This window comes from Oncorhynchus mykiss, chromosome 16, assembly GCF_057628025.1.
Source record: "Oncorhynchus mykiss isolate SJ-2025 chromosome 16, ASM5762802v1, whole genome shotgun sequence".
Lineage (NCBI taxonomy): Eukaryota > Metazoa > Chordata > Actinopteri > Salmoniformes > Salmonidae > Oncorhynchus > Oncorhynchus mykiss.
Window position 1 is genome coordinate 7,183,727 of NC_143037.1, and position 23,814 is coordinate 7,207,540.

General features: G+C 46.7%; 1 protein-coding gene and 1 long non-coding RNA gene across 2 annotated transcripts; one reads left to right on the forward strand and one right to left on the reverse strand.

The window, feature by feature from the left end:
• Nucleotides 1-9,783: 9,783 nt before the first annotated feature.
• On the reverse strand, nucleotides 9,784-17,145 carry LOC118939503 (uncharacterized). The gene is made up of 3 exons (XR_005036429.2): nucleotides 16,920-17,145; nucleotides 11,333-11,483; nucleotides 9,784-10,454 (listed from the first exon to the last, which is right to left on the reverse strand). It is a non-coding gene; the product is annotated as an uncharacterized LOC118939503 (long non-coding RNA).
• Nucleotides 17,146-17,682: 537 nt separating this feature from the next.
• Nucleotides 17,683-21,883, forward strand: LOC110491299 (protein Tob1). The gene is made up of 2 exons (XM_021564654.3): nucleotides 17,683-17,953; nucleotides 19,575-21,883. The coding sequence occupies exon 2, from the start codon at nucleotides 19,707-19,709 to the stop codon at nucleotides 20,808-20,810; it is 1,104 nt and encodes a 367-aa protein (XP_021420329.1). The 5' UTR covers nucleotides 17,683-17,953; nucleotides 19,575-19,706; the 3' UTR covers nucleotides 20,811-21,883.
• Nucleotides 21,884-23,814: the final 1,931 nt, after the last annotated feature.

The following is a 23,814-nucleotide window of genomic DNA, read 5'->3' on the forward strand; positions in this document are numbered from 1 at the left end:
GTGTGTTTGTGGGTGATTGTTCCTGTCACTGTGTTTGGTGTCACAGGATAGGACTGTTTTGCGTTTTCACATTTCTTGTTTTTGTTAGTTTGTTCATGTGTAGCGATTTATTAAAACATGAATAACCACCACGCTGCGCTTTGGTCCGCTTCTCTTCCTCCTACAGACGAACGCCCTTACAGAATCACCCACCACAACAGGACCAAGCAGCGTGTCAACAGGCAGGAGCAGCAGGAGAAGCAACAGCGGCTGCAGGAGATACGTAGTAAGGAATTCTGGACATGGGAGGAAATCCTCGACGGGAGAGGACCCTGGGCTAAGCCAGGAGAATATTGCCGCCCCAAGGCCGAGCTGGAGGCAGCAAAAGCAGAGAGGCGGCATTCTGAGAAGCAAGCACGGCGGCGCGGACGGAAGCCCGAGAGTCACCCCCAAAAATGTCTTGGGGGGGGGGGGCACAGGGGGAGTGTGGCAGAGTCAGGAGTCAGACCTGAGCCAACTCTCCCCGTTTATCGTGAGGAGCCAAGGAGGAGCTCAGAACCAGAGCTGGTGTTGGAGGTGAGCGAAGCAGAGACTGTGAAGGAGTTAATGGGGAAATTGGAGGAGAGTGATATGAGGGACTTGCTGGTTTGGTGCATGAGGCACGACATTCGCCCGACGGAGCGTGTCAGGGATTTAATGGCACCGGGGTCAGCTCTCCATACTCATCCTGAGGTGCGTGCGAGGGGTCTGGTGAAGACTGTGCCAGCCTCACGCACCAGGCCTCCTGTGCATCTCCCTAGCCTTGCACGTCCTGTGCCATCTCAGCACTACAGTGCTCCTAGCAGTGCTAACTGTGGCGGGCGTGGTGCTGGTCAGGCACCGTGTTATGCAGTTGTGCGCACGGTGTCCCCAGTACGCGTGCTTAGCCCGGTGCGCTACATCCCAGCTCCCCACATCTGCCGGGCTAGGGTGAAGATCCAGCCAGGGCGGTTGGTGCCAGCCCTGCTCTCAAGATCTCCAGTACGCCTTCACGGCCCGGTCTATCCGTCACCACCTCCACACCCCAGCCCTCCGGTAGCAGCTCCCCGCACAAGGCTTCCTGTGCGTGTCCTCGGCCCAGTACCACCAGTGCCAGCACCACGCATCAGGCCTACAGTGCGCCTTGTCTGTCCAGCACTGCCGGAGCCTCCCGCCTGTCCGGCGCCATCGGAGCTTCCCGTCTGCCCAGCGCCATCTGAGCTTCCCATCTGCCCAGCGCCATCTGAGCTTCCCGTCTGCCCAGCGCCATCTGAGCTTCCCGTCTGCCCAGCGACGCCAGCGCCGCCCGTCTGCCCAGCGCCGCCAGCGCCGCCCGTCTGCCCAGCGCCGCCAGCGCCGCCCGTCTGCCCAGCGCCGCCAGCGCCGCCCGTCTGCCCAACGCCGCCAGCGCCGCCCGTCTGCCCAGCGCCGCCAGTGCCGCCCGTCAGCCAGGGGCCGCCAGTGCCGCCCGTCAGCCAGGGGCCGCCAGTGCCGCCAGTCAGCCAGGGGCCGCCAGTGCCGCCAGTCAGCCAGGGGCCGCCAGTGCCGCCAGTCAGCCAGGGGCCGCCAGTGCCGCCAGTCAGCCAGGGGCCGCCAGTGCCGCCAGTCAGCCAGGGGCCGCCAGTGCCGCCAGTCAGCCAGGGGCCGCCTGTGCCGCCAGTCAGCCAGGGGCCGCCCGAGCAGCTGCCCCTCTGTCCCGAGCAGCTGTCCCTCTGTCCCGAGCAGCTGTCCCTCTGTCCCGAGCAGCTGCCCCTCTGTCCCGAGCAGCTGCCGCCCCTCTGTCCCGAGCAGCTGCCGCCCCTCTGTCCCGAGCTGCTATCGCCCCTCTGTCCCGAGCTGCTATCGCCCCTCTGTCCCGAGCAGTTGTCCCTCTGTCCCGAGCAGTTGTCCCTCTGTCCCGAGCAGCTGCTTCACCTCTGTCCCGAGCTGCCCCTCTGTCCCGAGCAGCCCCTCTGTCCAGTGGGGTCATTGAGAGGGGTGGTCATGGTGAGTAAGCCAGGGAGGCGGACAATAAGGCGGACTAAGACAATGGTGAAGTGGGGTCCGCGTCCCGCGCCAGAGCCGCCACCGCGGACAGACGCCCACCCAGACCCTCCCCTATAGGTCAAGGTTTTGCGGCCGGAGTCCGCACCTTTGGGGGGGGGGTACTGTCACGTTCTGACCTCTATTTCTGTTGTTTTGTAATTATTTAGTATGGTCAGGGCGTGAGTTGGGTGGGCAGTCTGTTTGTTTTTCTATGTTTTGGGGCATTTCTATGTTTTCGGCCTAGTATGGTTCTCAATCAGAGGCAGGTGTCATTAGTTGTCTCTGATTGAGAATCATACTTAGGTAGCCTGGGTTTCACTGTGTGTTTGTGGGTGATTGTTCCTGTCACTGTGTTTGGTGTCACAGGATAGGACTGTTTTGCGTTTTCACATTTCTTGTTTTTGTTAGTTTGTTCATGTGTAGCGATTTATTAAAACATGAATAACCACCACGCTGCGCTTTGGTCCGCTTCTCTTCCTCCTACAGACGAACGCCCTTACACGGGTTCAGGAAAGGCGAGTATGGAGGGAGGTACAAGTTCATAAACTGCCCATTGATGTTAAACCATTCCCTTACCTGAGCAGCTCGGTGGAAACTGACATTGTCCCACACTATCTCATAGGTGGGAATTGGATTCTCATTTAGCTCTTGACCCTGCTGCTCTTGAACCTGATGCTCAAATAAAATATCTCTTAGATTGGCAATAAATCTTAGAAGGTGCTGGGTGTTATATGGCCCGAGTGTAACATGGTGATGTAGAACACCATGGTTGCTGATAGCAGCACAGATTGTGACTTTGCCACCTCGTTGACCAGGGACTTCAACAATGGCCCGTTGTCCAATCATGTTTCGGCCTCTCCTTCTCCTCTTCGTTAGATTGAAGCCTGCTTCACCGACAAAGATGAACTCATGGGGTCTGTCCAAGGATTCCAAGTCAAATATTGTCTGTGTAGAAATACAATATACTGTATGTAGGATTTTGTAAGTCGTACAGAGACAGTGCTATACTGTAGAGAACAATTAGGCTTCTGATTCACATACATTGTATGTACTGAAGAGTAATGTCATTTACATAGTATGTGTTAGTACTGTAGACAATCTGGATTACAGTAAATGTTTCTGAATGTACACTTACTTGCACATACTGAGCTCGCAGTTCTTTCACCCTTGGTGAGTTGCGCTCAAAAGGTACCCTGTTTCCTCGTTTCATTCGCATCCTGTTACGATGGAGGACACGGCCAATTGTGGTGGAAATGCTCACACTGTCGATTCCCTGGAAGTGTGTGTTGTCTTGTATCACTCGTTCCTGGATTTCTCTGAGTCGTATTGCATTATCTTGAAGGACCAGGCCAACTATGACGGCCTCTTGCTCCTGAGTGAATACAGCTGTCCTTCCACCTGCATGTGGCAGCCTTACAATTCTACAAAAAGTAGTAGTGCAGTTACAAAACATATTCATGCAGTACAATACATATAGTGATTAACTTTACAAATGTCTATTGAAACAGCTGCATATAGTGTAGTACAGTAAATTTGCAATTACAAAAATACAGTAGTATCCTGTACCTGTTCTCTTCTCTGAATGTCCTTACTATGGTGGACACAGAACATCAGCTCAAATTGGGTTGCACTCTAAGTCCTGCTTCCCTCATTGTCAGTCCATGGACAAGAACATGGTCTATAACTGTTGCTCGAATTTCATGAGATATTTCCACTCTTTGTCTTCCTCTTCGTCCTCCTCTTCCTCCTCGTTGCCCACCTCGCATACGCACTCGTCCTCGTCCTCTCACATTGTTTCTTTTATCCATTCTCAGACTTTCTCCTTCCCACCTTCAACAACCTGTTTGGTCTCTGACCTGGCTTGTATTGGTTGTGTCGCATCATTTGAAACAGGTTAAATATATTTTGAGTGGTTGTGTTCAATCGATGACATGCCTTCTCTATTTGTATTTGACTGTTGCCACTTGTATTTACCAGTATGGATGACATGTGCATTAGAGTGCAGAATGTGTTTACCAGTATGGATGACATGTGCATTAGAGTGTAGAATGTGTTTTGAGAATGGGAATGTGTTTAGAGTTTTGCTGAAAAGTCTAAGTGAGATCTGCAAATTGTGTATTACCATGTGAAATGGTTTAAGGTATTGACAACAGACTGCATAATTAGCTAAATGAGTCCAGGCAACTGAGAACTTTGTTCAGCCAATGGGTTTTAGTGTTTTAGCAATTGAGAAAAACTGTAATATATGAAGCAGAGAAAGCTGAGAAACATCCATTTATTCCCCAGCTATGAATTAGTTAGACTCTTTTTGAGAGCTCAGTGCCGTCCTCCCTGTCCCAGAAATTGATTTGATACCCAAGGAGAGGAGAGAGGAGAGGCGAAGAGAGGAGAGGAGACGAGGAGAGGTGAGGTGAGGAGAGGAGAAGAGAGGCAAGGAGAAGAGGAGAGGAGAGGAGAGGAGAGGAGAGGAGAGGAGAGGAGAGGAGAGGAGAAGAGAGCAGAGGAGAGGAGAAGAGAGGAGAAGAGAGGCAAGAAGAGGAGAGGAGAAGAGAGGAGAGGAGATGAGAAGAGAGAAGAAGAGAAGAGAAGAGAGAAGAGAGGAGAGGAGAGGCAAAGAGAGGAAACAGAAAATGTGTTTAGGTTAAGGACTCCAAAATGAGTGTGCAAGCAATGGAAGGTCAGAGTCAAAATGAAAGATAAAGGAGTGAGGAAGGAAAGAGAGGAGGACAAAAATACAAATCACACTGCCAAAGACTCAGAACCCACTGTATCAGACTCCATTCACTATTCATGGTAATGTGACACATCATCCCCACTGAGAGCAATGGATGGCCCTCACTCCAAAACCCATTCCATCCACAACCACTAGCTGTCCAATGCTGAGTGTAATTGAATTTCTCAAAGTCGATCTGACTGTGAAAGCACATGCTTTATATCATGTGTAAGTGTACTGTCTGTCTGTGTGTCTGTAGCAGGAAAACACACACACACACACACACACACACACACACACACACACACACACACTTGGTCCATAGCGTGTTATTTGAGGCCTACACTGTAAATTTACAGCAAAACCTTTCACAGTTAGCTACTGTAATTCTATACAGTACTGTATTACCGTTTTGCTGTATATTTGCAGCAGCACCCTGTGAATTATGGTGCATTGTGAGAAAATGTTGTGAGCTGCAAAATAAACTTTGTCTCATTAACATATTTTCAAAAAGTATCTTGTTACAAATACAGGATATGTTGAAGACCAACGCATCCTTAACTACAGCAACATCCCTAGTAACGGTTACAGAAGCATTTTACTTGCCGTGACTTGGTCTTGTTTGGGGGCGTAGCTCATTAGAATAATACCCACAGTGCTTTTCAAGTGTTCATTTTTACATTTACATTTTGGTCGTTTAGCAGACACTCTTATCCAGAGCGACTTACAGTCAATGTATTTAACTAAGGTAAACAAGCATATACCACAGCCATAGCAAGTAAAAATATTTTTACAGTTACTGACAATGCTGACATTAAGAGGGATATATTATATTAGACAGTACAGAACACATGTATTCTACTTCAACTTTTACAAAATGGACTACATGAATTGTAGTTCAGGCCAGTGAAATACAAATTACAAAGTAGGTATTGAAAGTATTGAAATAGCTATATCAAATACATTCAACAGAAATACTGCCCATCGTTGGCACTAGCTGCCTGCACTGTAAATATGCAACAGTTTAGTAACCCTTGTGCTTCCAGTAATGTACTGTAAATTCTAGAAACACAGCATGTTATTGTAATCAGGTGTTCCAGTTATATGCTGTACATTTGTGTTACAGTAAAGGTCCTGTAAATCTACAGTATTTTACTGGCTTCTGTGCTGCTAGTCATTTACTGTAAATTTACAGTAACCTACTCGCTATTGTGCTGCCAGTAATTTACTGTTGTTTTTTACAGCATAGCCAAGATCCCCCCCCCACCCCATTTCTCCTTCACTCAAATCCAGATAGCTGATGTTCTGAGAGAGCTGCAAAATCTGGAACCCTACAAATCAGCAGGGCTAGACAATCTGGACCCTCTCTTTCTAAAATTATCATCTGAAATTGTTGCAACCCCTATTACTAGCCTGTTCAACCTCTCTTTCGTATCGTTTGAGATCCCTAAAGATTGGAAAGCTGCCGCGGTCATCCCCCTCTTCAAAGGGGGAGACACTCTAGACCCAAACTGTTACATACCTATATCCATTCTGCCCTACCTTTCTAAAGTATTTGAAAGCTAAGTTAACAAACAGAACACCGACCATTTCGAATCCCACCGTACCTTCTCCGCTATGCAATCTGGTTTTCGAGCTGGTCACGGGTGCACCTCAGCCATGCTCAAGGTCCTAAACGATATCATAACCGCCATCGATAAGAGACAATACTGTGCAACTGTATTCATCGACCTGGCCAAGGCTTTCGACTCTGTCAATCACCACATTCTTATCGGCAGACTCAACAGCCTTGGTTTCTCAAATGACTGCCTCGCCTGGTTCACCAACTACTTCTCAGACAGAGTTCAGTGTGTCAAATCGGAGGGCCTGTTGTCCGGACCTCTGGCAGTCTCTATGGCGGTGTCACAGGGTTCAATTCTCGGGCCGACTCTTTTCTCTGTATACATCAATGATGTTGCTCTTGCTGCTGGTGATTCTTTAATCCACCTCAACGCAGACGACACCATTCTGTATACATCTGGCCCTTCTTTGGACACTGTGTTAACAAACCTCCAAACGAGCTTCAATGCCACACAATTATCCTTCCGTGGCCTCCAACTGCTCTTAAATGCTAGTAAAACTAAATGCATGCTCTTCAACCAATCGCTGCCCGCACCTGCCCGCCCATCCAGCATCACTACTCTGGACAGTTCTGATACCTAGGTGTCTGGTTAGACTGTACACTCTCCTTCCAGACCACGTTAAACATCTCCAATCCAAAATTAAATCTAGAAACGGCTTCCTATTTCGCAAACAAAGCATCCTTCACTCATGCTGCCAAACATACCCTCGTAAAACTGACTATCCTGCCGATCCTTGACTTCGGCGATGTCATTTACAAAATAGCCTCCAACACTCTACTCAGCAAATTGGATGCAGTCTATCACAGTGCCATCCATTTTGTCACCAAAGCCCCATATACTACCCACCACTGCGACTTGTATGCTCTCGTTGGCTGGCCCTCGCTTCATATTCGTCGCCAAACCCACTGGCTCCAGGTCATCTATAAGTCTTTGCTAGGTAAAGCCACGCCTTATCTCAGCTCCCTAGTCACCATAGCAGCACACACCTGTAGAATGCGCTCCAGCAGGTATATTTCACTGGTCACCCCCAAAGCCAATTTCTAATTGGCCGCCTGTCCTTCCAGTTCTTTGCTGCCAATGACTGGAACGAATTGCAAAAATCACTGAAGCTGGAGACCCATATCTTCCTCACTAACTTTAAGCACCAGCTGTCAGAGCAGCTCACAGATCACTGCATCTGTACATAGCCCATCTGTAAATAGCCCATCCATCTTCCTCATCCCCATACTGTTATTTTTTTTTTAAATGTTTTGCTGCTTCTTTGCACCCCAGTATCTCTACTTGTACATTCATCTTCTGCACATCTATCACTCCAGTGTTTATTGCTAAATTGTAATTATTTCGCAACTATGGCCTATTTATTGCCTACCTCCCTTATCTTACCTCATTTGCACACACTGTATATAGACTTTTTCTCTATTGTGTTATTGACTGTATGTTTGTTTTACTCCATGTGTAACTCTGTGCTGTTGTGTCGCAGTGCTTTGCTTTATCTTGGCCAGGTCGCAGTTGAAAATGAGAACTTGTTCTCAACTAGCCTACCTGGTTAAAAAATCTGTGTGAGTTAGCCAAGAGCTGTGTGAGTTAGCCAAGAGCCGTGTGAGTTAGCCAAGAACTGTGTGCGTTAGCCAAGAGCTGTGTGTGTTAGCCAAGAGCTGTGTAAGTTAGCCAAGAGCTGTGTGCGTTTGCCAAGAGCTGTGTGCGTTAGCCAAGAGCTGTGTGTGTTAGCCAAGAGCTGTGTAAGTTAGCCAAGAGCTGTGTGCGTTTGCCAAGAGCTGTGTGCGTTAGCCAAGAGCTGTGTAAGTTAGCCAAGAGCTGTGTGCGTTTGCCAAGAGCTGTGTGAGTTAGCCAAGAGCTGTGTGAGTTAGCCAAGAGTCGTGTGAGTTAGCCAAGAGCTGTGTGTTTTTTCTACTGTATATGGTTCTAGGCCAGTATAGGCCTAGAACCAGGTCTAAATCAGTCCCTGATTAGAGATGAACATTGGAAACATGCAGTGGAACTGGCTTTGAGGTCCAGAGTTCTGTCTGAAGGCTCTAGGCTATATGGCTCTGATCAAGAGTATTGCACTACACAAGGAATAGGGTGTCAGAAGTATGCCATTTTGTGTCTGTGCCACGTTTGCTGCCATTTAGCTGAATGTGACTGGCTGGCTGACTGGCTGATTCATGATAGCCTGCTGAACATAATCCCTGAAATGAAACCCAGCACTACCTGGAACAGAATGGCATTGAAATGGGAGAGGAGATCCCACTGATAGTTAATAGACATTAATAGATAGTTAATACATGAATAGATAGTTAATAGACCCACCTCCACAATCATTTTCATAGGAGCTAGTCTGTCAACGCTGTTTAGACATTCAGACATGGACTTTGCTTATATCAGGCATTATATAAGGCTCAGTACCAAAGACTTGACCTTAATTTAACTAGGCAGGTAAGAACAATTTCTTATTTACAATGACAGCCTACCGGGGAACAGTGGGTTAACTGCCTTGTTCAGGGGCAGAACGACAGATTTTTACCTTGTCAGCTCAGGGATTCGATCCAGCAACCTTTCAGTTACTGGCCCAATGCTCTAAACACTAGGCTACCTGCCGCCCAGACTTTACATACATGGTTATGATAACTAGGAGGTTGTACTGTCCAAATCCATGAACACCTCCGGTTCCCAGTCCCACCTCCCATGCGTGTACTGTATATCAACATTTTAGTGTTAGTTTATTTAGCCTGAAAGTTATTTCCAACTCTTTTCCCTGAGCCCATTGCTCAAACCTCTTCAAAGCATGCATGTATTCAGTAGAGTCGAGCTGTGCAGGTATTAACATGTATTAACAGGTATTAACAGGTATTAACAGGTATTAACAGGTATTAACATGTATTAACATACTTAATGACATTCCTACTTCTTAGCAGGGAAGTGTGACTACCCCCCCCCCCACCCCCCTAAAAGGGTGAAAGTTAGAATAGCATTTAGCATTAGTAATAGCATTTGACCTCGTGGAGACTAATGTCCCCAGTTGGTCAATAATCATGTGTTTACTATTCTTGTGGGACACACACGCACACACACACACACACACACACACAGAAAAACACACGCGCACGCACGCACACACACAACTGGAAAGGAAGATGTTTTTTACCCCAAGAGGGAGGAGATAAAGTTTAAAGTTGACCATGTTCTTTTCATTAGCCACATTTACACTTTCAAAAACACAACTAGGAGCACCTCACCACAACAACAACAAAAACAGCGGGGCCCTTTGGTGAGCTCTCTATGACAAGAGGCAGAAACCAGCGAGAAACCTGGCGAGCCTGAATGCTATTAAACCAGTAGGGGGGGGGGGGGGGGGGGGGAGAATCTTCATACATTTTTAACACACTCCACCATGTTGTGTAAATAACAACCAAATAACACAGTCACTGTGTATGTAGTTGGATTTTTAATGCTCTGTTAAAGAACGCCATTTTGCAGTGTTTGGTCATCTCACTGCCTGACCGCTGCCGTGTTTTGGGAATAACAACCAAATAAGATAGGCATTTGTGGTATGTATTGATATTCAAACTGTCCTTTTCACTGTGGCCCTGTGTGGCTTAGCCGGTTGAGCATGGTGATTGCCACGCCAAAGGTAAGAGGGTTCGATTGCCGCTTGGAGCCACCCATATGGAAAATGCATGCACATGTGACCGATGTGAAATGACTAGCTTAGTTAGCGGTGGTACGCGCTAATAGCGTTTCGATTGGTGACGTCACTCGCTCTGAGACCTTGAAGTAGTGGTTCCCCTTGCTCTGCAAGGGCCGCGGCTTTTATGGAGTGATGGGTAACGATCCTTCGTGGGTGTCAGTTGTTGATGTGTGCAGAGGGTCCCTGGTTCAAGGCGAGGCTGTAAATTGCTTTGGATGACAGCGTCTGCTTACGAGTATATGTTATATACTGTAATTCATAGCATACAGATTGCTTGATTTGGTTAACTCTCAACCTGAATGCAGCCATGTCTTGGTCTGTGTCCAATGGCTTCTGTAGTGTTTTTATGGCTCCATCACACAGGATCCTCCCTGCTGGGACTCATCTCTCACCCCTACAGAGGCCCAATCTGGAGAGAGGGAGGGAGGGAGGGAGAGAGAAGGAGGGGGGGAGAGAGAAGGAGGGAGGGAGAGAGAGAGCGAGGGGAGAGAGGGAGGGAGGGAGAGAGAGAGAAGGAGGGAGGGAGAGAGAAGGAGGGAGGGAGAGAGAAGGAGGGAGCAAGAGAGAGGGAGGGAGGGAGAGAGAAGGAGGGAGGGAGGGAGAGGGAGGGAGGGAGGGATGGAGGGATGGAGGGAGGGAGGGAGGGAGGGAGGGAGGGAGGGAGGGAGGGAGAGAAGGAAGGAGGGAGGGAGAGAAGGAAGGAGGGAGGGAGAGAGAGGGAGGGAGGGAGAGAGAAGGAGGGAGGGAGGGAGAGAGAGGGAGGGAGGGAGGGAGAAGGAGGGAGGGAGAGAGGGAGGGAGGGAGAGGAAGGAGGGAGGGAGAGAGAAGGAGGGAAGGAGAGTAAATTGCCTGAGGCTGCAGAAAAACATGTAGCTGAAAAACAGACACTCTTCTATAAATGAACGTCAATCATACTATAATCAATTCTAATATTGTATTGCATCACTGCATTCCGGGTTTCCCAGAATGCACTGCATTAACATCCATCCCCTGAGTTGGACAATATTTCAGACTGAACAAATCAATCATTTATGAAACATACTGTCTCCTTTTGCCTGGGTATTCAGGGCAGGATATAATATTCTGTCTCAAATCTGTTCCCCTCCTCTGAACCCCCATTGCCCTAGCTGTATAGTTCATTAATACGGTTTTGTGTTTATTGTGCTCCAGAGTTCATGTTAAGTAAGAGAGGGCTGTGATGTCAAATATCTTAGGACTAGGAGGGAGGGAGGGAGAGAGAGATCTCAAAAGATGGTCCAGGTATGACATTCACCCAGTCACGCTCACCTCGGTCATCATGAAGTGCTTTGAGAGGCTGATCATGGCCTACATCAAGGCCAGCATGCCAGGCACACTGGATCCACTCTAATTTGCATACCGCTCCAATAGATCCATGGAAGATGCCGTTTCCATTGCTAATCACATGGCTGTAACACATCTGGACATGAGAAACACGGATGTGAGAATGCTGTTTATTGACTACAGTTCAGCATTCAACACTATAGTTTCCTCCAAGCTCGACACCAAGCTCAGAGCCCTGGGTCTGGACACCAAGCTCAGAGCCCTGGGCCTGGACACCAAGCTCAGAGCCCTGGGTCTGGACACCAAGCTCAGAGCCCGGGGTCTGGACACCAAGCTCAGAGCCCTGGTTCTGGACACCAAGCTCAGAGCCCTGGGTCTGGACACCAAGCTCAGAGACCGGGGTCTGGACATCATCCTCTGTAACTGGATCCTGGACATCCTGACCGGCAGACCACAGGCTGTGAGTATTGGCAACAACACCTCCTCCACACTGACTCTTAACACAGGGCACCCCCAAGGGTGTGTCCTCAGTCCTCTTCTGTACTCCCTGTTCACCCACAACTGCATGGCTTTGCACGACAGCAACTCCATCATAAAGTTTGCAGACGACACCACGGTTGTAAGCCTGATAATCAACAACAATGAGTCAGCCTATAGGGAGGGATTTGTGCCATCTGACTTGAACTGCCTGGTGAAACCCCCAAGGCCACAGCAATCATTCGTAGCCAGTTTCAAGAACCCCCCAGTTACTAGAACAGTTTGGGTTAAAATTCAGAAACGGCTAAGATTCAGCCCTGTTTAATAACAAACTTCGAGCATAGCCCCCTTTACGAAAGAATGAAAGGTAGTTACAGTACAGTACGACATACAAGTTTGGTTAAGCAGGTTCACCACCCTCAAGTCAGCGGCTAGTAGTGTCCTGGACGAAGACAACGTCTGGACTGGGGCACGAAAATGGCTAGTAATGTTAAGACTGGGCCTAACCGGAGTGGGCGGAGGCCAACACCTCCCCAGCACTGGGAAACAACAGAGGGTCCGTCCACTACTACAAGCTTTCTCTGCCCTTAACCTTGTTCTGAATATCTCCAAAACAAAGGTCATGTGGTTTGGTAAGAAGAATGCCTCTCTCCCCACAGGTGTGATTACTACCTCTGAGGGTTTAGAGCTTGAGGTAGTCACCTCATACAAGTACTTGGGAGTATGGCTAGACGGTACACTGTCCTTCTCTCAGCACATATCAAAGTTGCAGGCTAAAGTTATATCTAGACTTGGTTTCCTCTATCGTAATCGCTCCTCTTTCACCCCAGCTGCCAAACTAACCCTGATTCAGATGACCATCCTACCCATGCTAGATTACAGAGATGTAATTTATAGATTGGCAGGTAAGGGTGCTCTCGAGCGGCTAGATGTTCTTTACCATTCGGCCATCAGATTTGCCACCAATGCTCCTTATAGTACACATCACTGCACCCTATACTCCTCTGTAAACTGGTCATCTCTGTATACCTGTCGCAAGGCTCACTGGTTGATACTTATTTATAAAATCCGCTTAGGCCTCACTCCCCCCTATCTGAGATACCTACTGCAGCCCTCATCCTCCACATACAACACCCGTTCTGCCAGTCACATTCTGTTAAAGGTCCCCAAAGCACACACATCCCTGGGTCGCTCCTCTTTCCAGTTTGCTGCAGCTAGCGACTGGAACAAGCTGCAACAAACACACAAACTATCTCAATCTCTTCATTCAACGACTCCATCATGGACACTCTTACTGACAATTGTGGCTGCTTTTTCTGATGTATTGTTGTCTCTACCTTCTTGCCCTCTGTGCCCAATAATGCTTGTACCATGTTTTGTGCTGCTAACATATTGTGCTGCTGCCATGTTGTGTTGCTCCCATGCTATGTTTTGTCTTAGGTCTCTCTTTATGTAGTGTTGTGGTGTCTCTTGTCGTGATGTGTTAACTTAATTTTTAATCCCAGCCTCCGTCCCCGCAGGAGGCCTTTTGCCTTTTGGTAGGCCGTCATTGTAAATAAGAAATTGTTCAATTGACTTCTACCTTTTTCTCAATTTCCGCCTGACTGGCGTGCCCAAAGTAAACTGCCTGTTACTCAGGCCCCGAAGCCAGGATATGCATATAATTGGTACTATTGGATAGAAAACACATTGAAGTTTGTAGAAATGTTAAAATAATCTATAAGACTATAACACAATTGATATGGTAGGAGAAAATTCAAAGAAAAAAACAAAGAAAAAACAACCTAAATGTTTAATATCCATAATTTTTATGAATATTTATTTGAATTGTGTGCCCTCCAATTTCACCGGAAGTTGTCGACAGGTGTCCCGCTGGCGGGACGCCTAGCCCTAAGAAGTTCTGACTTGTCTAGTTAAATAAAGGTAAATACAATTTAAAAAAATACTACGGCATGCCCAAACTGTGCAGAAACTTCATACAACTGGGCCATCTGGCCATTTCCTGCACAGCCATCATCTGCAAGGTATGTATAGACAACCATTCCACCTCAGACTGTACCTCCACATGCCCCTGCAACCTGTGTGGGAAAGGGGGCCATTTCTTCAGAACCTGCCCCAGTTCCTACGCCGGCAGGGCAAGGGCCAAGGCCACTAACCCAAATCCCAACCCCCTCCACCCTCTCCACCAGACAATAACATCAAAGACACAGACCTTTCTACAGGCACAACCCAAGATGTCTCAGAAACAACCCCCCCGCCCCACGCCGGCCCCTCCACCTTTGCACCCCCAACAAATCCCTTGCTTACCACCTCCACCCCCTCCAAACCCCTGGTCAAATGGGAGCCGGTTTTGAGAGAGCTTTTGAGAGAGGTTTTGAGACAACTCCAGTTCTTAGATGACGATGACGACCCAAACTGGACTAACATTTCCAAACGGACAAGACCAGACAAACAACAGACCAACAAGAGACCAGACCAGAAGACCACCCCAGAACCCAACCCCTGATGCCAGCCAGCCTCAGTCCAGACCCCTCGGACCCTCTGAACCACCTTCACCCCTCCCAGCATCCCCCATTCCATCACCAAGATAGTACAAGATTTCAACAGGCAGTCAATGGGGAGGCACGTCAAGACCTGTGAACAGCCACTCAACACAAATGACCCGCTAGAGGCCCTCATCCAAATATGCAATGAATCAATCAGACCTGAACTCTGCCCCAATAACCCATCATCATGACTCTGACAACACTCCGAACAGAAAGATTTTCCCCAGATGGGTGTTCAAGGTGGCCTCTCCACTAGATAATCTATATATAGATGAAATGTGGTACCTATAGAGAGCTTCCCCCAGGTGGATCTGGGCTCTGTTTTCTCCCTTTGTCGTCCAGCCTTGCCGTCACATCGCTCCTACTCCAACACCAGCCCAGGCCGATGGACATACCCTCCACCACCCCCACACCCCTGCTCCCTCTCCATCTCTTCCCCCTACTCGTATCCCTCTCACAGAACCAGACCAGAAGCAGGAACCATTCATCACCACACCAGAAGGCACGGAGGAAGGACCAAAGCTCTAGACGCCTGGAGCGAGCAGGCCACAGGAGAGTACCATCACTGACCTCCAGGTCTTGTGCTTCCAGGTGTGTTTGTCTGCTCCTCAGGTCGTCCTTCCTCCCCTTTGCAGATCCAGGTCCAGACCCAGACCCAGCACCATAACACCGGAAGAGGCACGGAGGAGGGACCAAAGATCACACCTTCACCTGGAGCAAGCAGACAACAGGGAAGTACCAACATTGACCTCTGGGTCTAGGGCTCCCTTGTGTGTCTGCTTGATCCTCAGGTTGTCCTTCCTCCCCTCTACAGACCCAGATCCCAACTCAGCACCTGTAACAGCCCCAGTTCCGGTTTCAGGTTCCCGGTTCCAGTTTCCCCCCCCCCCCCGGTCCCCAGCACCAGACCCAAAACAAACCCTTGACCTCCAGTCCCGGTCCCAGCATGACTTCCAGTCCCGGCCCTAACACCAGAACCAACCCAGGTTTTCCTGGTCCCAGACACAGCACCGACCAACCACAACTGTCACCGCTTTTCAGCAACTGCCAGCACAATCCCCACCACTTCCCCTCCCCAACACAAAGACACATACTGTACATTGTGGACTGACTGACTGAATTGACTGACATATTTTTCTGATTGATTGATTGATTGCTTTTGTTTCTTAAAAAAAAATTTGTTTGATTGGATGACCTTTTGGTTTGCTTAATTTGAATTGATTACTTATTGTTTTAATTGTTTATTATTTGAAATTAATGATGGATTGAATTTGAACTTGTTGAACATTTTCAACTGTAATTCATTTTTGAAAAAACTATTAAAGGGAGAAGGTAAGTTAACTGGCATTGTGGTATCATGACTTCAGGAAGCAGAGGAGGGAACATGACCCAATCCACATCAACGGTACTGCAGTAGAGGCGAGTCAGCAGTTTTAAGTTTCTCGGCGTCCACATCACGGAGGACCAGAGGACATCACAGGACATCACGGAGGACCAGAGGACATCACAGGACATCACAGAGGACCAGAGGACATCACAGGACATCACAGAGGACCAGAGGACATCACAGGACATAACAGAGGACCAGAGGACATCACAGGACATCACAGAGGACCAGAGGACATCACAGGACATCACAGAGGACCAGAGGACATCACAGGACATCACAGAGGACCAGAGGACATCACAGGACATCACAGAGGACCAACAACACCACCACTCTGGTCAAGAGGGCGCAACAGCGTCTTTACGTCCTAAGGCGGCTGAACAAATTTGGCATGCCGCCCCGGGTCCTCTCCAAATACTACCGATGCACCATCGAGAGCGTCCTGACCAGTTGCATCACGGCCTGGTACGGGAATTGCTACATCCACAACCGTAAGGCCCTCCAGCGGGTGGTGAAGACGGCCCCGTACATCACTGGGACCGTGCTCCCACCCATCCAGGACATCTACTCAAACAGTGTCTGAGGAAGTCCCACGGTATCATCAAGGACCCCACACACCCCAGGCATGAGATGTTCTCTCCCTTATTGTCGTGCAGACGGTATCGGAGCATGAGGTCTGATATGAACAGGCGCAGAGGAAAACGTTTATATCTACAACCTATCAGACTGCTGAACACTTGAACTGGACGGACCACGTGCTCTGATCCACGTTCCTCTTTTGTTCTCTAACGCTCCTCTATGGTTCCTCAAGCAAGGGGGGAGGCCGATGACATCACAAATCCCCATGAGACCAACTCTTTGAATGCCCTACACCTTGAAGTTTGCAGTTGTTGTTACAAAAAAAAAGCCCTATTTTGCTCAAAACTGATTTAGTTTTACCTTATAGTGTATACTTTACTATATTTATACTGGCTTTCAACAGTAAAAGCAATACGTATTTGAGCTTTACACAGTTGCTGTACTAGGACACAAACAGAAAGAGCTTGACCATTGTGTAACAAAACCAGTCACTCACACGGTCCCACAGACCATGACCTAAAAGTTTCATCATAGGAACCTGTAACCTAGGGAACTTTAGCCTACTATAAAACGTAACACTTACACGTAATATCCCATGTTTTAAGCAAGGACCCAATATGCATAACCTTTTAACTCTAATGTCCATTCATTTCAATATATCAATTTCTCTCTTGTATTCCTAATGTTGAGGAGAGCGAGGTCAGAATAACCCTGTAACTTCAAGCTAAAGCATATCAAAACAAAATTCGCGAACTGTACAGACTGTACAGCCAATGTCCCAAGTACCTAACGGAACAGAGCACAACCCTACCCGGTGACATGTGTCCTTCCGCCAAACTGCCTATACACTACTTTTCCCTCTCCACAACCTTTTTTGCACGTCGTCTCACAATGATCATTGTATTTCCGAAATAATCACACTGGCATAATCTTTGGGCATAATCAGAGCAACTACAACAAATCATTGTCTCATATATTTGAGACACTATATCGCACTGGTTTTAAGTGTCCGTTTCTTTGCTATGAAATTGAGTGGAATTTATTTACTACTGTCAAAGTACATACATTAATGTTCAGTAGCTATCTCAACAACCTTCAACATTATGATACTTGTGGTCCCAATACACATGAAACGCTAACCACTACCGTAAATAAACCCTTGCTATTAACTGACTTGCTAAATAGCCAATCGGAATGCAAGATGAAGTAGTTCACGAATGACGAAGGCCGAGTTTGGCCAATGGAAACCCGTTATTTAGGCTCGACCTCTGAGCACCTCATCACCGCCTTTTTTGTGTCCGTGGCGGAGTACTACCTATATATAAACGAGACAATCCGAACTTTAAAGCGCAGTTGTAAAAAAAACTTCCAGACGAAATAAAAATTGTCGCCCGCATAACATAACTGGAATAAAATATAGTCATACAGCAGCAGGACAATTTTGTTCAACAAGGAAGTAGCTAACCGTCTCCATTTAGTTAGCTAAAAAGCGTATTTGACAACGTTATTTTTGTTTGCTACAGTAGCTAACTGACGTTAAGTCATTCGTCATCGAAGCTGTGCAGTGCAACGACCTGCTGTGAATTTTTATGTAACTGTAACGTTGGATACTTACCTGTAAGTATACTTCTCTTTTATTAGCTATTTCAATAGAAGTCGTTAGCGAGGTAGCTAGTTAATTAATTTATATTGTTGTTCAAATCCCTAGAGACGAGCTAATTTATGATATAACCGCTTTGTTCCGTCTTGTTTTGGGTTGGTTATAACGTTAGCTAGCTAGTACAGATAATTGTTAGTAATAACGTTAGATAGCTAGTTGATATAGCTGACGATGGGAATATCTAGCCATCTAGCTAGAAAGTTTAAATCAAACTATTTTGAGCTAACAACCAGACGTAGTTTTGTTAGCTTGGTGGTCATTGAATGACAGTGAAGGATAGGAGCACATTCAACAGTCTTAATGTTAAATTACACATCCGATGAGCTTTCATTTAACAGGTTAAGTCTATACCGTAACGGTAAGCATAGCTGCTATTTACAATACTACATTTCCTTCAAACCCTTGGTGCGTAACTAGCTAACGTTGGCTACGTTAATGATTGATAGATTCAATTGAAGCGAGGCAAGCTGTAGGATTTGGATTGAACGTTTTGATCATCTCATATATATCTCGCTAGCTAATGGTAATGGTAAGTGTCATTTCTAAAAGAGAAGGACATCTATGACCGTGAATAGAAATTCAATGAGGATTATGTAACAACAAGGGTTCTCTTTGCTAGATCAGCTCACCAGCTGCTCTCTAACAATACATGATTCTCTAGCCAGTGGTGGTTCACGGACACGGTTTCTTCTGTTACCTTCACTAGACAACACATCTCATCATATCAAATGAATTAGGGACGTGTGTGTGTGTTTGCGTCATCGCGCAAGAAATATTCTATATCAGGTGAGGTTACAATGTCTCGGATCATTGGCTAATTACATTGTTACTTTAATTGCGTTAACGCGCTGAGCCACCACTGTCCAGAGGTCAACTATGCTTGCTTTTTTAGCTGTCACAAATACTAGAAGACTGCCAGGGAACTGAGTCCGTATGTTTAGGCCTTACTTATAGCTAGCTAGTGATATTGTACTGGGAAGGGAATGGCAGAGCACATTTAGTACTCTACTGTAAATGCAACCAGGTTTATGAAGCCAACATCTTTACAACGGTGAGTTAAACAGATTATTTAATATAATGATAATATATTCTATTTAGCAGATGCTTTTATCCAAAGCGACTTGGCGTCGTCATGCGTGCATACATTGATCATATTACTTATATGAACGTACAGTTTTGTTGTACTATGGGATGGTAGGTTTAGCAATAATGACCCAAGTGGGTGTGGTATATGGCCATTTACACCACGCCTATGCATGAATCAGAAAGCCTGTATACAGTCCTTAGCCATGGTATATTGGCCATATTCCACAAACCCCTGAGGTGACTTATTGCTATTATAAACTGGTTACCAACGTATGTGTGTGCGTCACCTCAGGGGTTTGTGGAATATGGCCATATATATAACAGTAAACAGGTAGTTTTGCATCATACCAGTGGTATATTGTCTGATATTTACATGGCTGAAATGCTGTTTCAGCCAGTCAGCATCCAGGACCCAAACTACCCAGTTTATAATTAGCCATATAGCATTGTCATCATGTTTTTGTTAATTTATCTCTCCTCCTCTTCTTCCAGGCTTAGGGACCTTATCCTGTGGACGGAAGGATATCGTTTCAGCAACTACCACTTACTCTGTCCCTCTGTTTGGCCCAAACTGCTTATCACTGCAACGCTCAGGAATACCCACGTCATAACCGAGAAGCAGCTATGCAACTTGAAATCCAAGTAGCACTTAACTTTATTATTTCCTACTTGTACAACAAACTCCCCAGACGGCGTGTGAACATCTTCGGGGAGGAGCTCGAGAGGCAGCTGAAGAAGAAGTACGATGGCCACTGGTACACGGATAAGCCATACAAGGGCTCTGGGTACAGGTGCCTCCACGTAGGGGAGAAGGTGGACCCTGTGGTGGAGCAGGCAGCCAAGGAGAGCGGCCTGGATTTGGACGACGTCCGGGATAATCTCCCTCAGGACCTAAGTGTGTGGATTGACCCCTTCGAGGTGTCCTACCAGCTTGGCGAGAAGGGGCCGGTCAAGGTGCTGTATGTGGATGATAACAATGAGAACAACGGGTCCGAGTTGGACAAGGAGATCAAGAACAGCTTCAACCCAGAGGCCCAGGTCTTCATGCCCATCAGTGACTCTATCGGGACCTCTTCTGAGTCCAGCTCTCCTTCACCCCCTTTCGGGCAATCTGCGGCCATTAGCCCCTCGTTCATGCCGCGCTCCACCTATCCAATAACCTTCACCACCGCCACCTTTGCCGCCACCAAGTTTGGCTCCACCAAGATGAAGATCTCCGGCCGCAACAACAACAATGGTAACGGCAACAAGGTGGCCCGCACCTCCCCAACCAATGACCTGGGGCTGAATGTGAACACCCTAATGAAGCACAAAGCCGTTTCCACCTCCATGTACTCTCTGTACGGCCTGGGCCAGCAGCAGAATGCCTCTGCACTCTCTCCTAATGCTAAGGAGTTTGTGTTCCCCAGCCTCCAGGGTCAGGGGAGCTCCGGGGGCGTGTTCCCCAGCCTCCAGGGTCAGGGGAGCTCCGGGGGCGTGTTCCCCAGCCTCCAGGGCCAGGGGAGCTCCGGGGGCGTGTTCCCCACCCTCCAGGGTCAGGGGAGCTCCGGGGGCGTGTTCCCCAGCGAGGGCTCTCTCAGCCTCAGCCCGCTGCAGTACAACGATGCCTTTGACGTGTTTGCGGCCTACGGAGATCTCAACGACAAGACCCTCAATGATGGGCTGAACTTCAACCTCAGCAACATGCAGTATTCCAAGCAGCAATTCCAGTCGGTCATGGCTAACTAAACCTGACACTAGGACTTGAACATGTCATTTCTTAATGACGACGGTAGCTTGAAGGGAAGCATTACGAAGAACTGGACTTTCAAGGAACCTCCTTGAGGAGCTTTTTATCTAGTTATGGAAGCAGCATGTGTCCAAGGGTGCTTTTTCTCTGCCCCATTGAGTTAGTTTTTTTTTACTAAAAGTTTGTTGTACGAACACGTCCAAGCTTGATTACTTAAATTCAACATCCATAGTTGTTTTTTTTTTGTGTTTTTTTTTGTCAACCCGAGCACAAAATATATTTTTGTACTATGTTTGAAATACAAAAAAATACTCCATTAACATGGATTTAAAAAAAATTCAAAAGATGTTTCTGTCCTCTTAGTGTTTTACATGTGTTAGGACATGGCAGATTTTGTATGACTTTGCACTACTAAATGGGGTTACTTGGTCTTTTTCTACTTGTGTAATTTAATTTAGTACAGAGTTTAAGATATCAGAGTGTATATATTGTTTCTTTGACATGGCAGTGCATCTATATTTTTTACTACTGCAGTGATGGCTGCGGCAGCTTGTCATTGTGTTTTATTTTATTAGTAGTATTTTTTTATTTTTAGGTAAAGAATTGTCTTTCAAAATCCCATCTACAGCTGCATCATCCTGACGGGTTGGTATCCATACTGCCTGGTTCGGCCTCTGGCAACTGTTCGGCCGCAAGGCACTACAGAGGGTAGTGCGTACGGCCCAGTACAGAGTATTCTAAAGATTGCGTACAGAGTTTTCCTTCGTGGTGGAATTTCATGTGCAACAAGAGTTGTATTTTCTCTTAAGAGTTGAAAGATTTTGCTATATTATGTACAAAAAAATGTAAATTGTATACATTTTAATTTTGTACCTACATTGTGTAATACTTGATAAAAAAAAAAAAAAACGCTATAACAAAGTATTTTTTTTGTCCGTGTCTTAGATGTCAAGAGGGACTGGAATAGTTTATTGTTTTGTATTAAAAATGCTTAAATTATGTTTCTCTTTTTAAATTTTTTTTAAAAATATTTGCACCCTGGTCTTTTTAATAAATTAAACTACAGTCAAAACATGATTTGTGGACATTGGATTTATTGATTGCTTGCATTTGTTAGGCCCAGAATCTCATCTTACGAATAACTCATTACTATAACTACATTTCGTATGTGATGCATTGGAACGTAATGGGGCTTTTATGACAGGTATAGACAATTAGTTTAGGACCAAGGCAAGGCCTGACTCCTCACTATTCCGGGGATAGTGTTGATGCGTTTCTATTATAATAGGCCATCAGTAAGACTGCTCAATGCACATCCACCTTCTGAATGAACAACCTTAGCTGTTGGGCAATCCTTGGCCCTGGATGGATAAAGAAGCAAGCTGTGAAAGTGTAGCACTATATACATGTCATGTTTATAGTCTTGTGCCCAAAGGGCAGGTTAAGATAACACAGGATGACTTGGCAGTTTATTACGGTGACATCACACACAGATAATCTACAATTCATACCACTCCTATGTTGTGCTTGTGAACTCCCAATGCTATTCATGATTATGATGGAATCCTGTACGCATGTGGTATACCAGTTCCTTCAGGGACGATCCAAAGTCCACGCCCATCCCCGGGTTACCTTTCATGTGATTGGTGTGGAGGAGCTATTTTTGTCACATGTCAAATTATTGTGACTATCAACCTATTTTCAGGCTGTTGTGTTACTTTGCTTGCTATAGTCAAATCAAATTGTATTTGTCACATGCGCCGAACACAACAGTGAAATGCTTACTTACAAGCCCTTAACCAACAATGCAGTTTTAAAAAAGTAACAAATAATTAAAGAGCAGCAGTAAAATAACAATAGCGAGGCTATATACAGGTAGTACCGGTACAGAGTCAATGCCCAGGGGCACCGGTTAGTTGAGGTAATTTGTACATGTAAGTAGAGTTATTAAAGTGACTATGCATAGATAATAACAGAGTAGTAGCAGCAGCATAGAAGAGGGGGAGGTGCAATGCAAATAGTCTGGGTGGCCATTTTATTAGATGTTCATGAGTCTTATGGCTTGGAGGTAGAAGCTGTTTAGAAGCCTCTTGGACCTAGACTTGGCGCTCCAGTACCGCTTGCCGTGCGGCAGCAAAGAGAACATTCTATGACTAGGGTGGCTGCAGTCTTTGACAATTTTAGGGCCTTCCTCTGACACTGCCTGGTATAGAGGTCCTGGATGTCAGGAAGCTTAGCCCTGGTGATGTACTGGGCCGTACGCACTACCCTCTGTAGTGCCTTGCGGTCGGAGGCCGAACAGTTGCCAGAGGCCGAACCAGGCAGTATGGATACCAACCCGTCAGGATGATGCAGCTGTAGAACCTTTTGAGGATCTGAGGACCCATGCCAAATCTTTTCAGTCTCCTGAGGGGAAATAGGTTTTGTCGTGCCCTCTTCAGGACTGTCTTGGTGTGCTTGGACCATGTTAGTTTGTTGGCGATGTGGACAACCAAGGAACTTGAAGGTCTCAACCTGCTCCACTACAGCCCTGTCGATGAGAATGGGGGCGTGCTCGGTCCTCCTTTTCTTGTAGTCCATATACAGCTCATTGTGTGCGGTCTTAATGCCAGCATCGGTTTGTGGTGGTTTGTAGACAGATGAAAACTCTCTAAGTAGATGGTGTGGTCTCCAGCTTATCATGAGATACTCAACCTCGGGCGAGCAAAACCTCAAGACTTCCTTAGATTTTCTATCACCAGCTGTTGTTTACAAATACACAAGACCTAAACCCCTGGTCTTACAAGAGTCTACTGTTCTGTACTGTTCTATCCTGCCGATAGAGTGTATAACCCACCAGCTGTATGTTATTAATGTCGTTGTTCAGCCACGACTCGGTGAAACATAAGATATTACAGTTTTTAATGTCCCGTTTGTAGGATATACGTGCTTTTAGTTCGTCCCATTTATATTCCAGCGATTGTACAATGGCTAACAGTACGGATGGCAAAGGCAGATACACAT

Coding starts and splice junctions, on each gene's coding strand:
- LOC110491299 (XM_021564654.3), top strand. CDS start 19,707: ATGCAACTTGAAATCCAAGTAGCACTTAACTTTATTATTTCCTACTTG.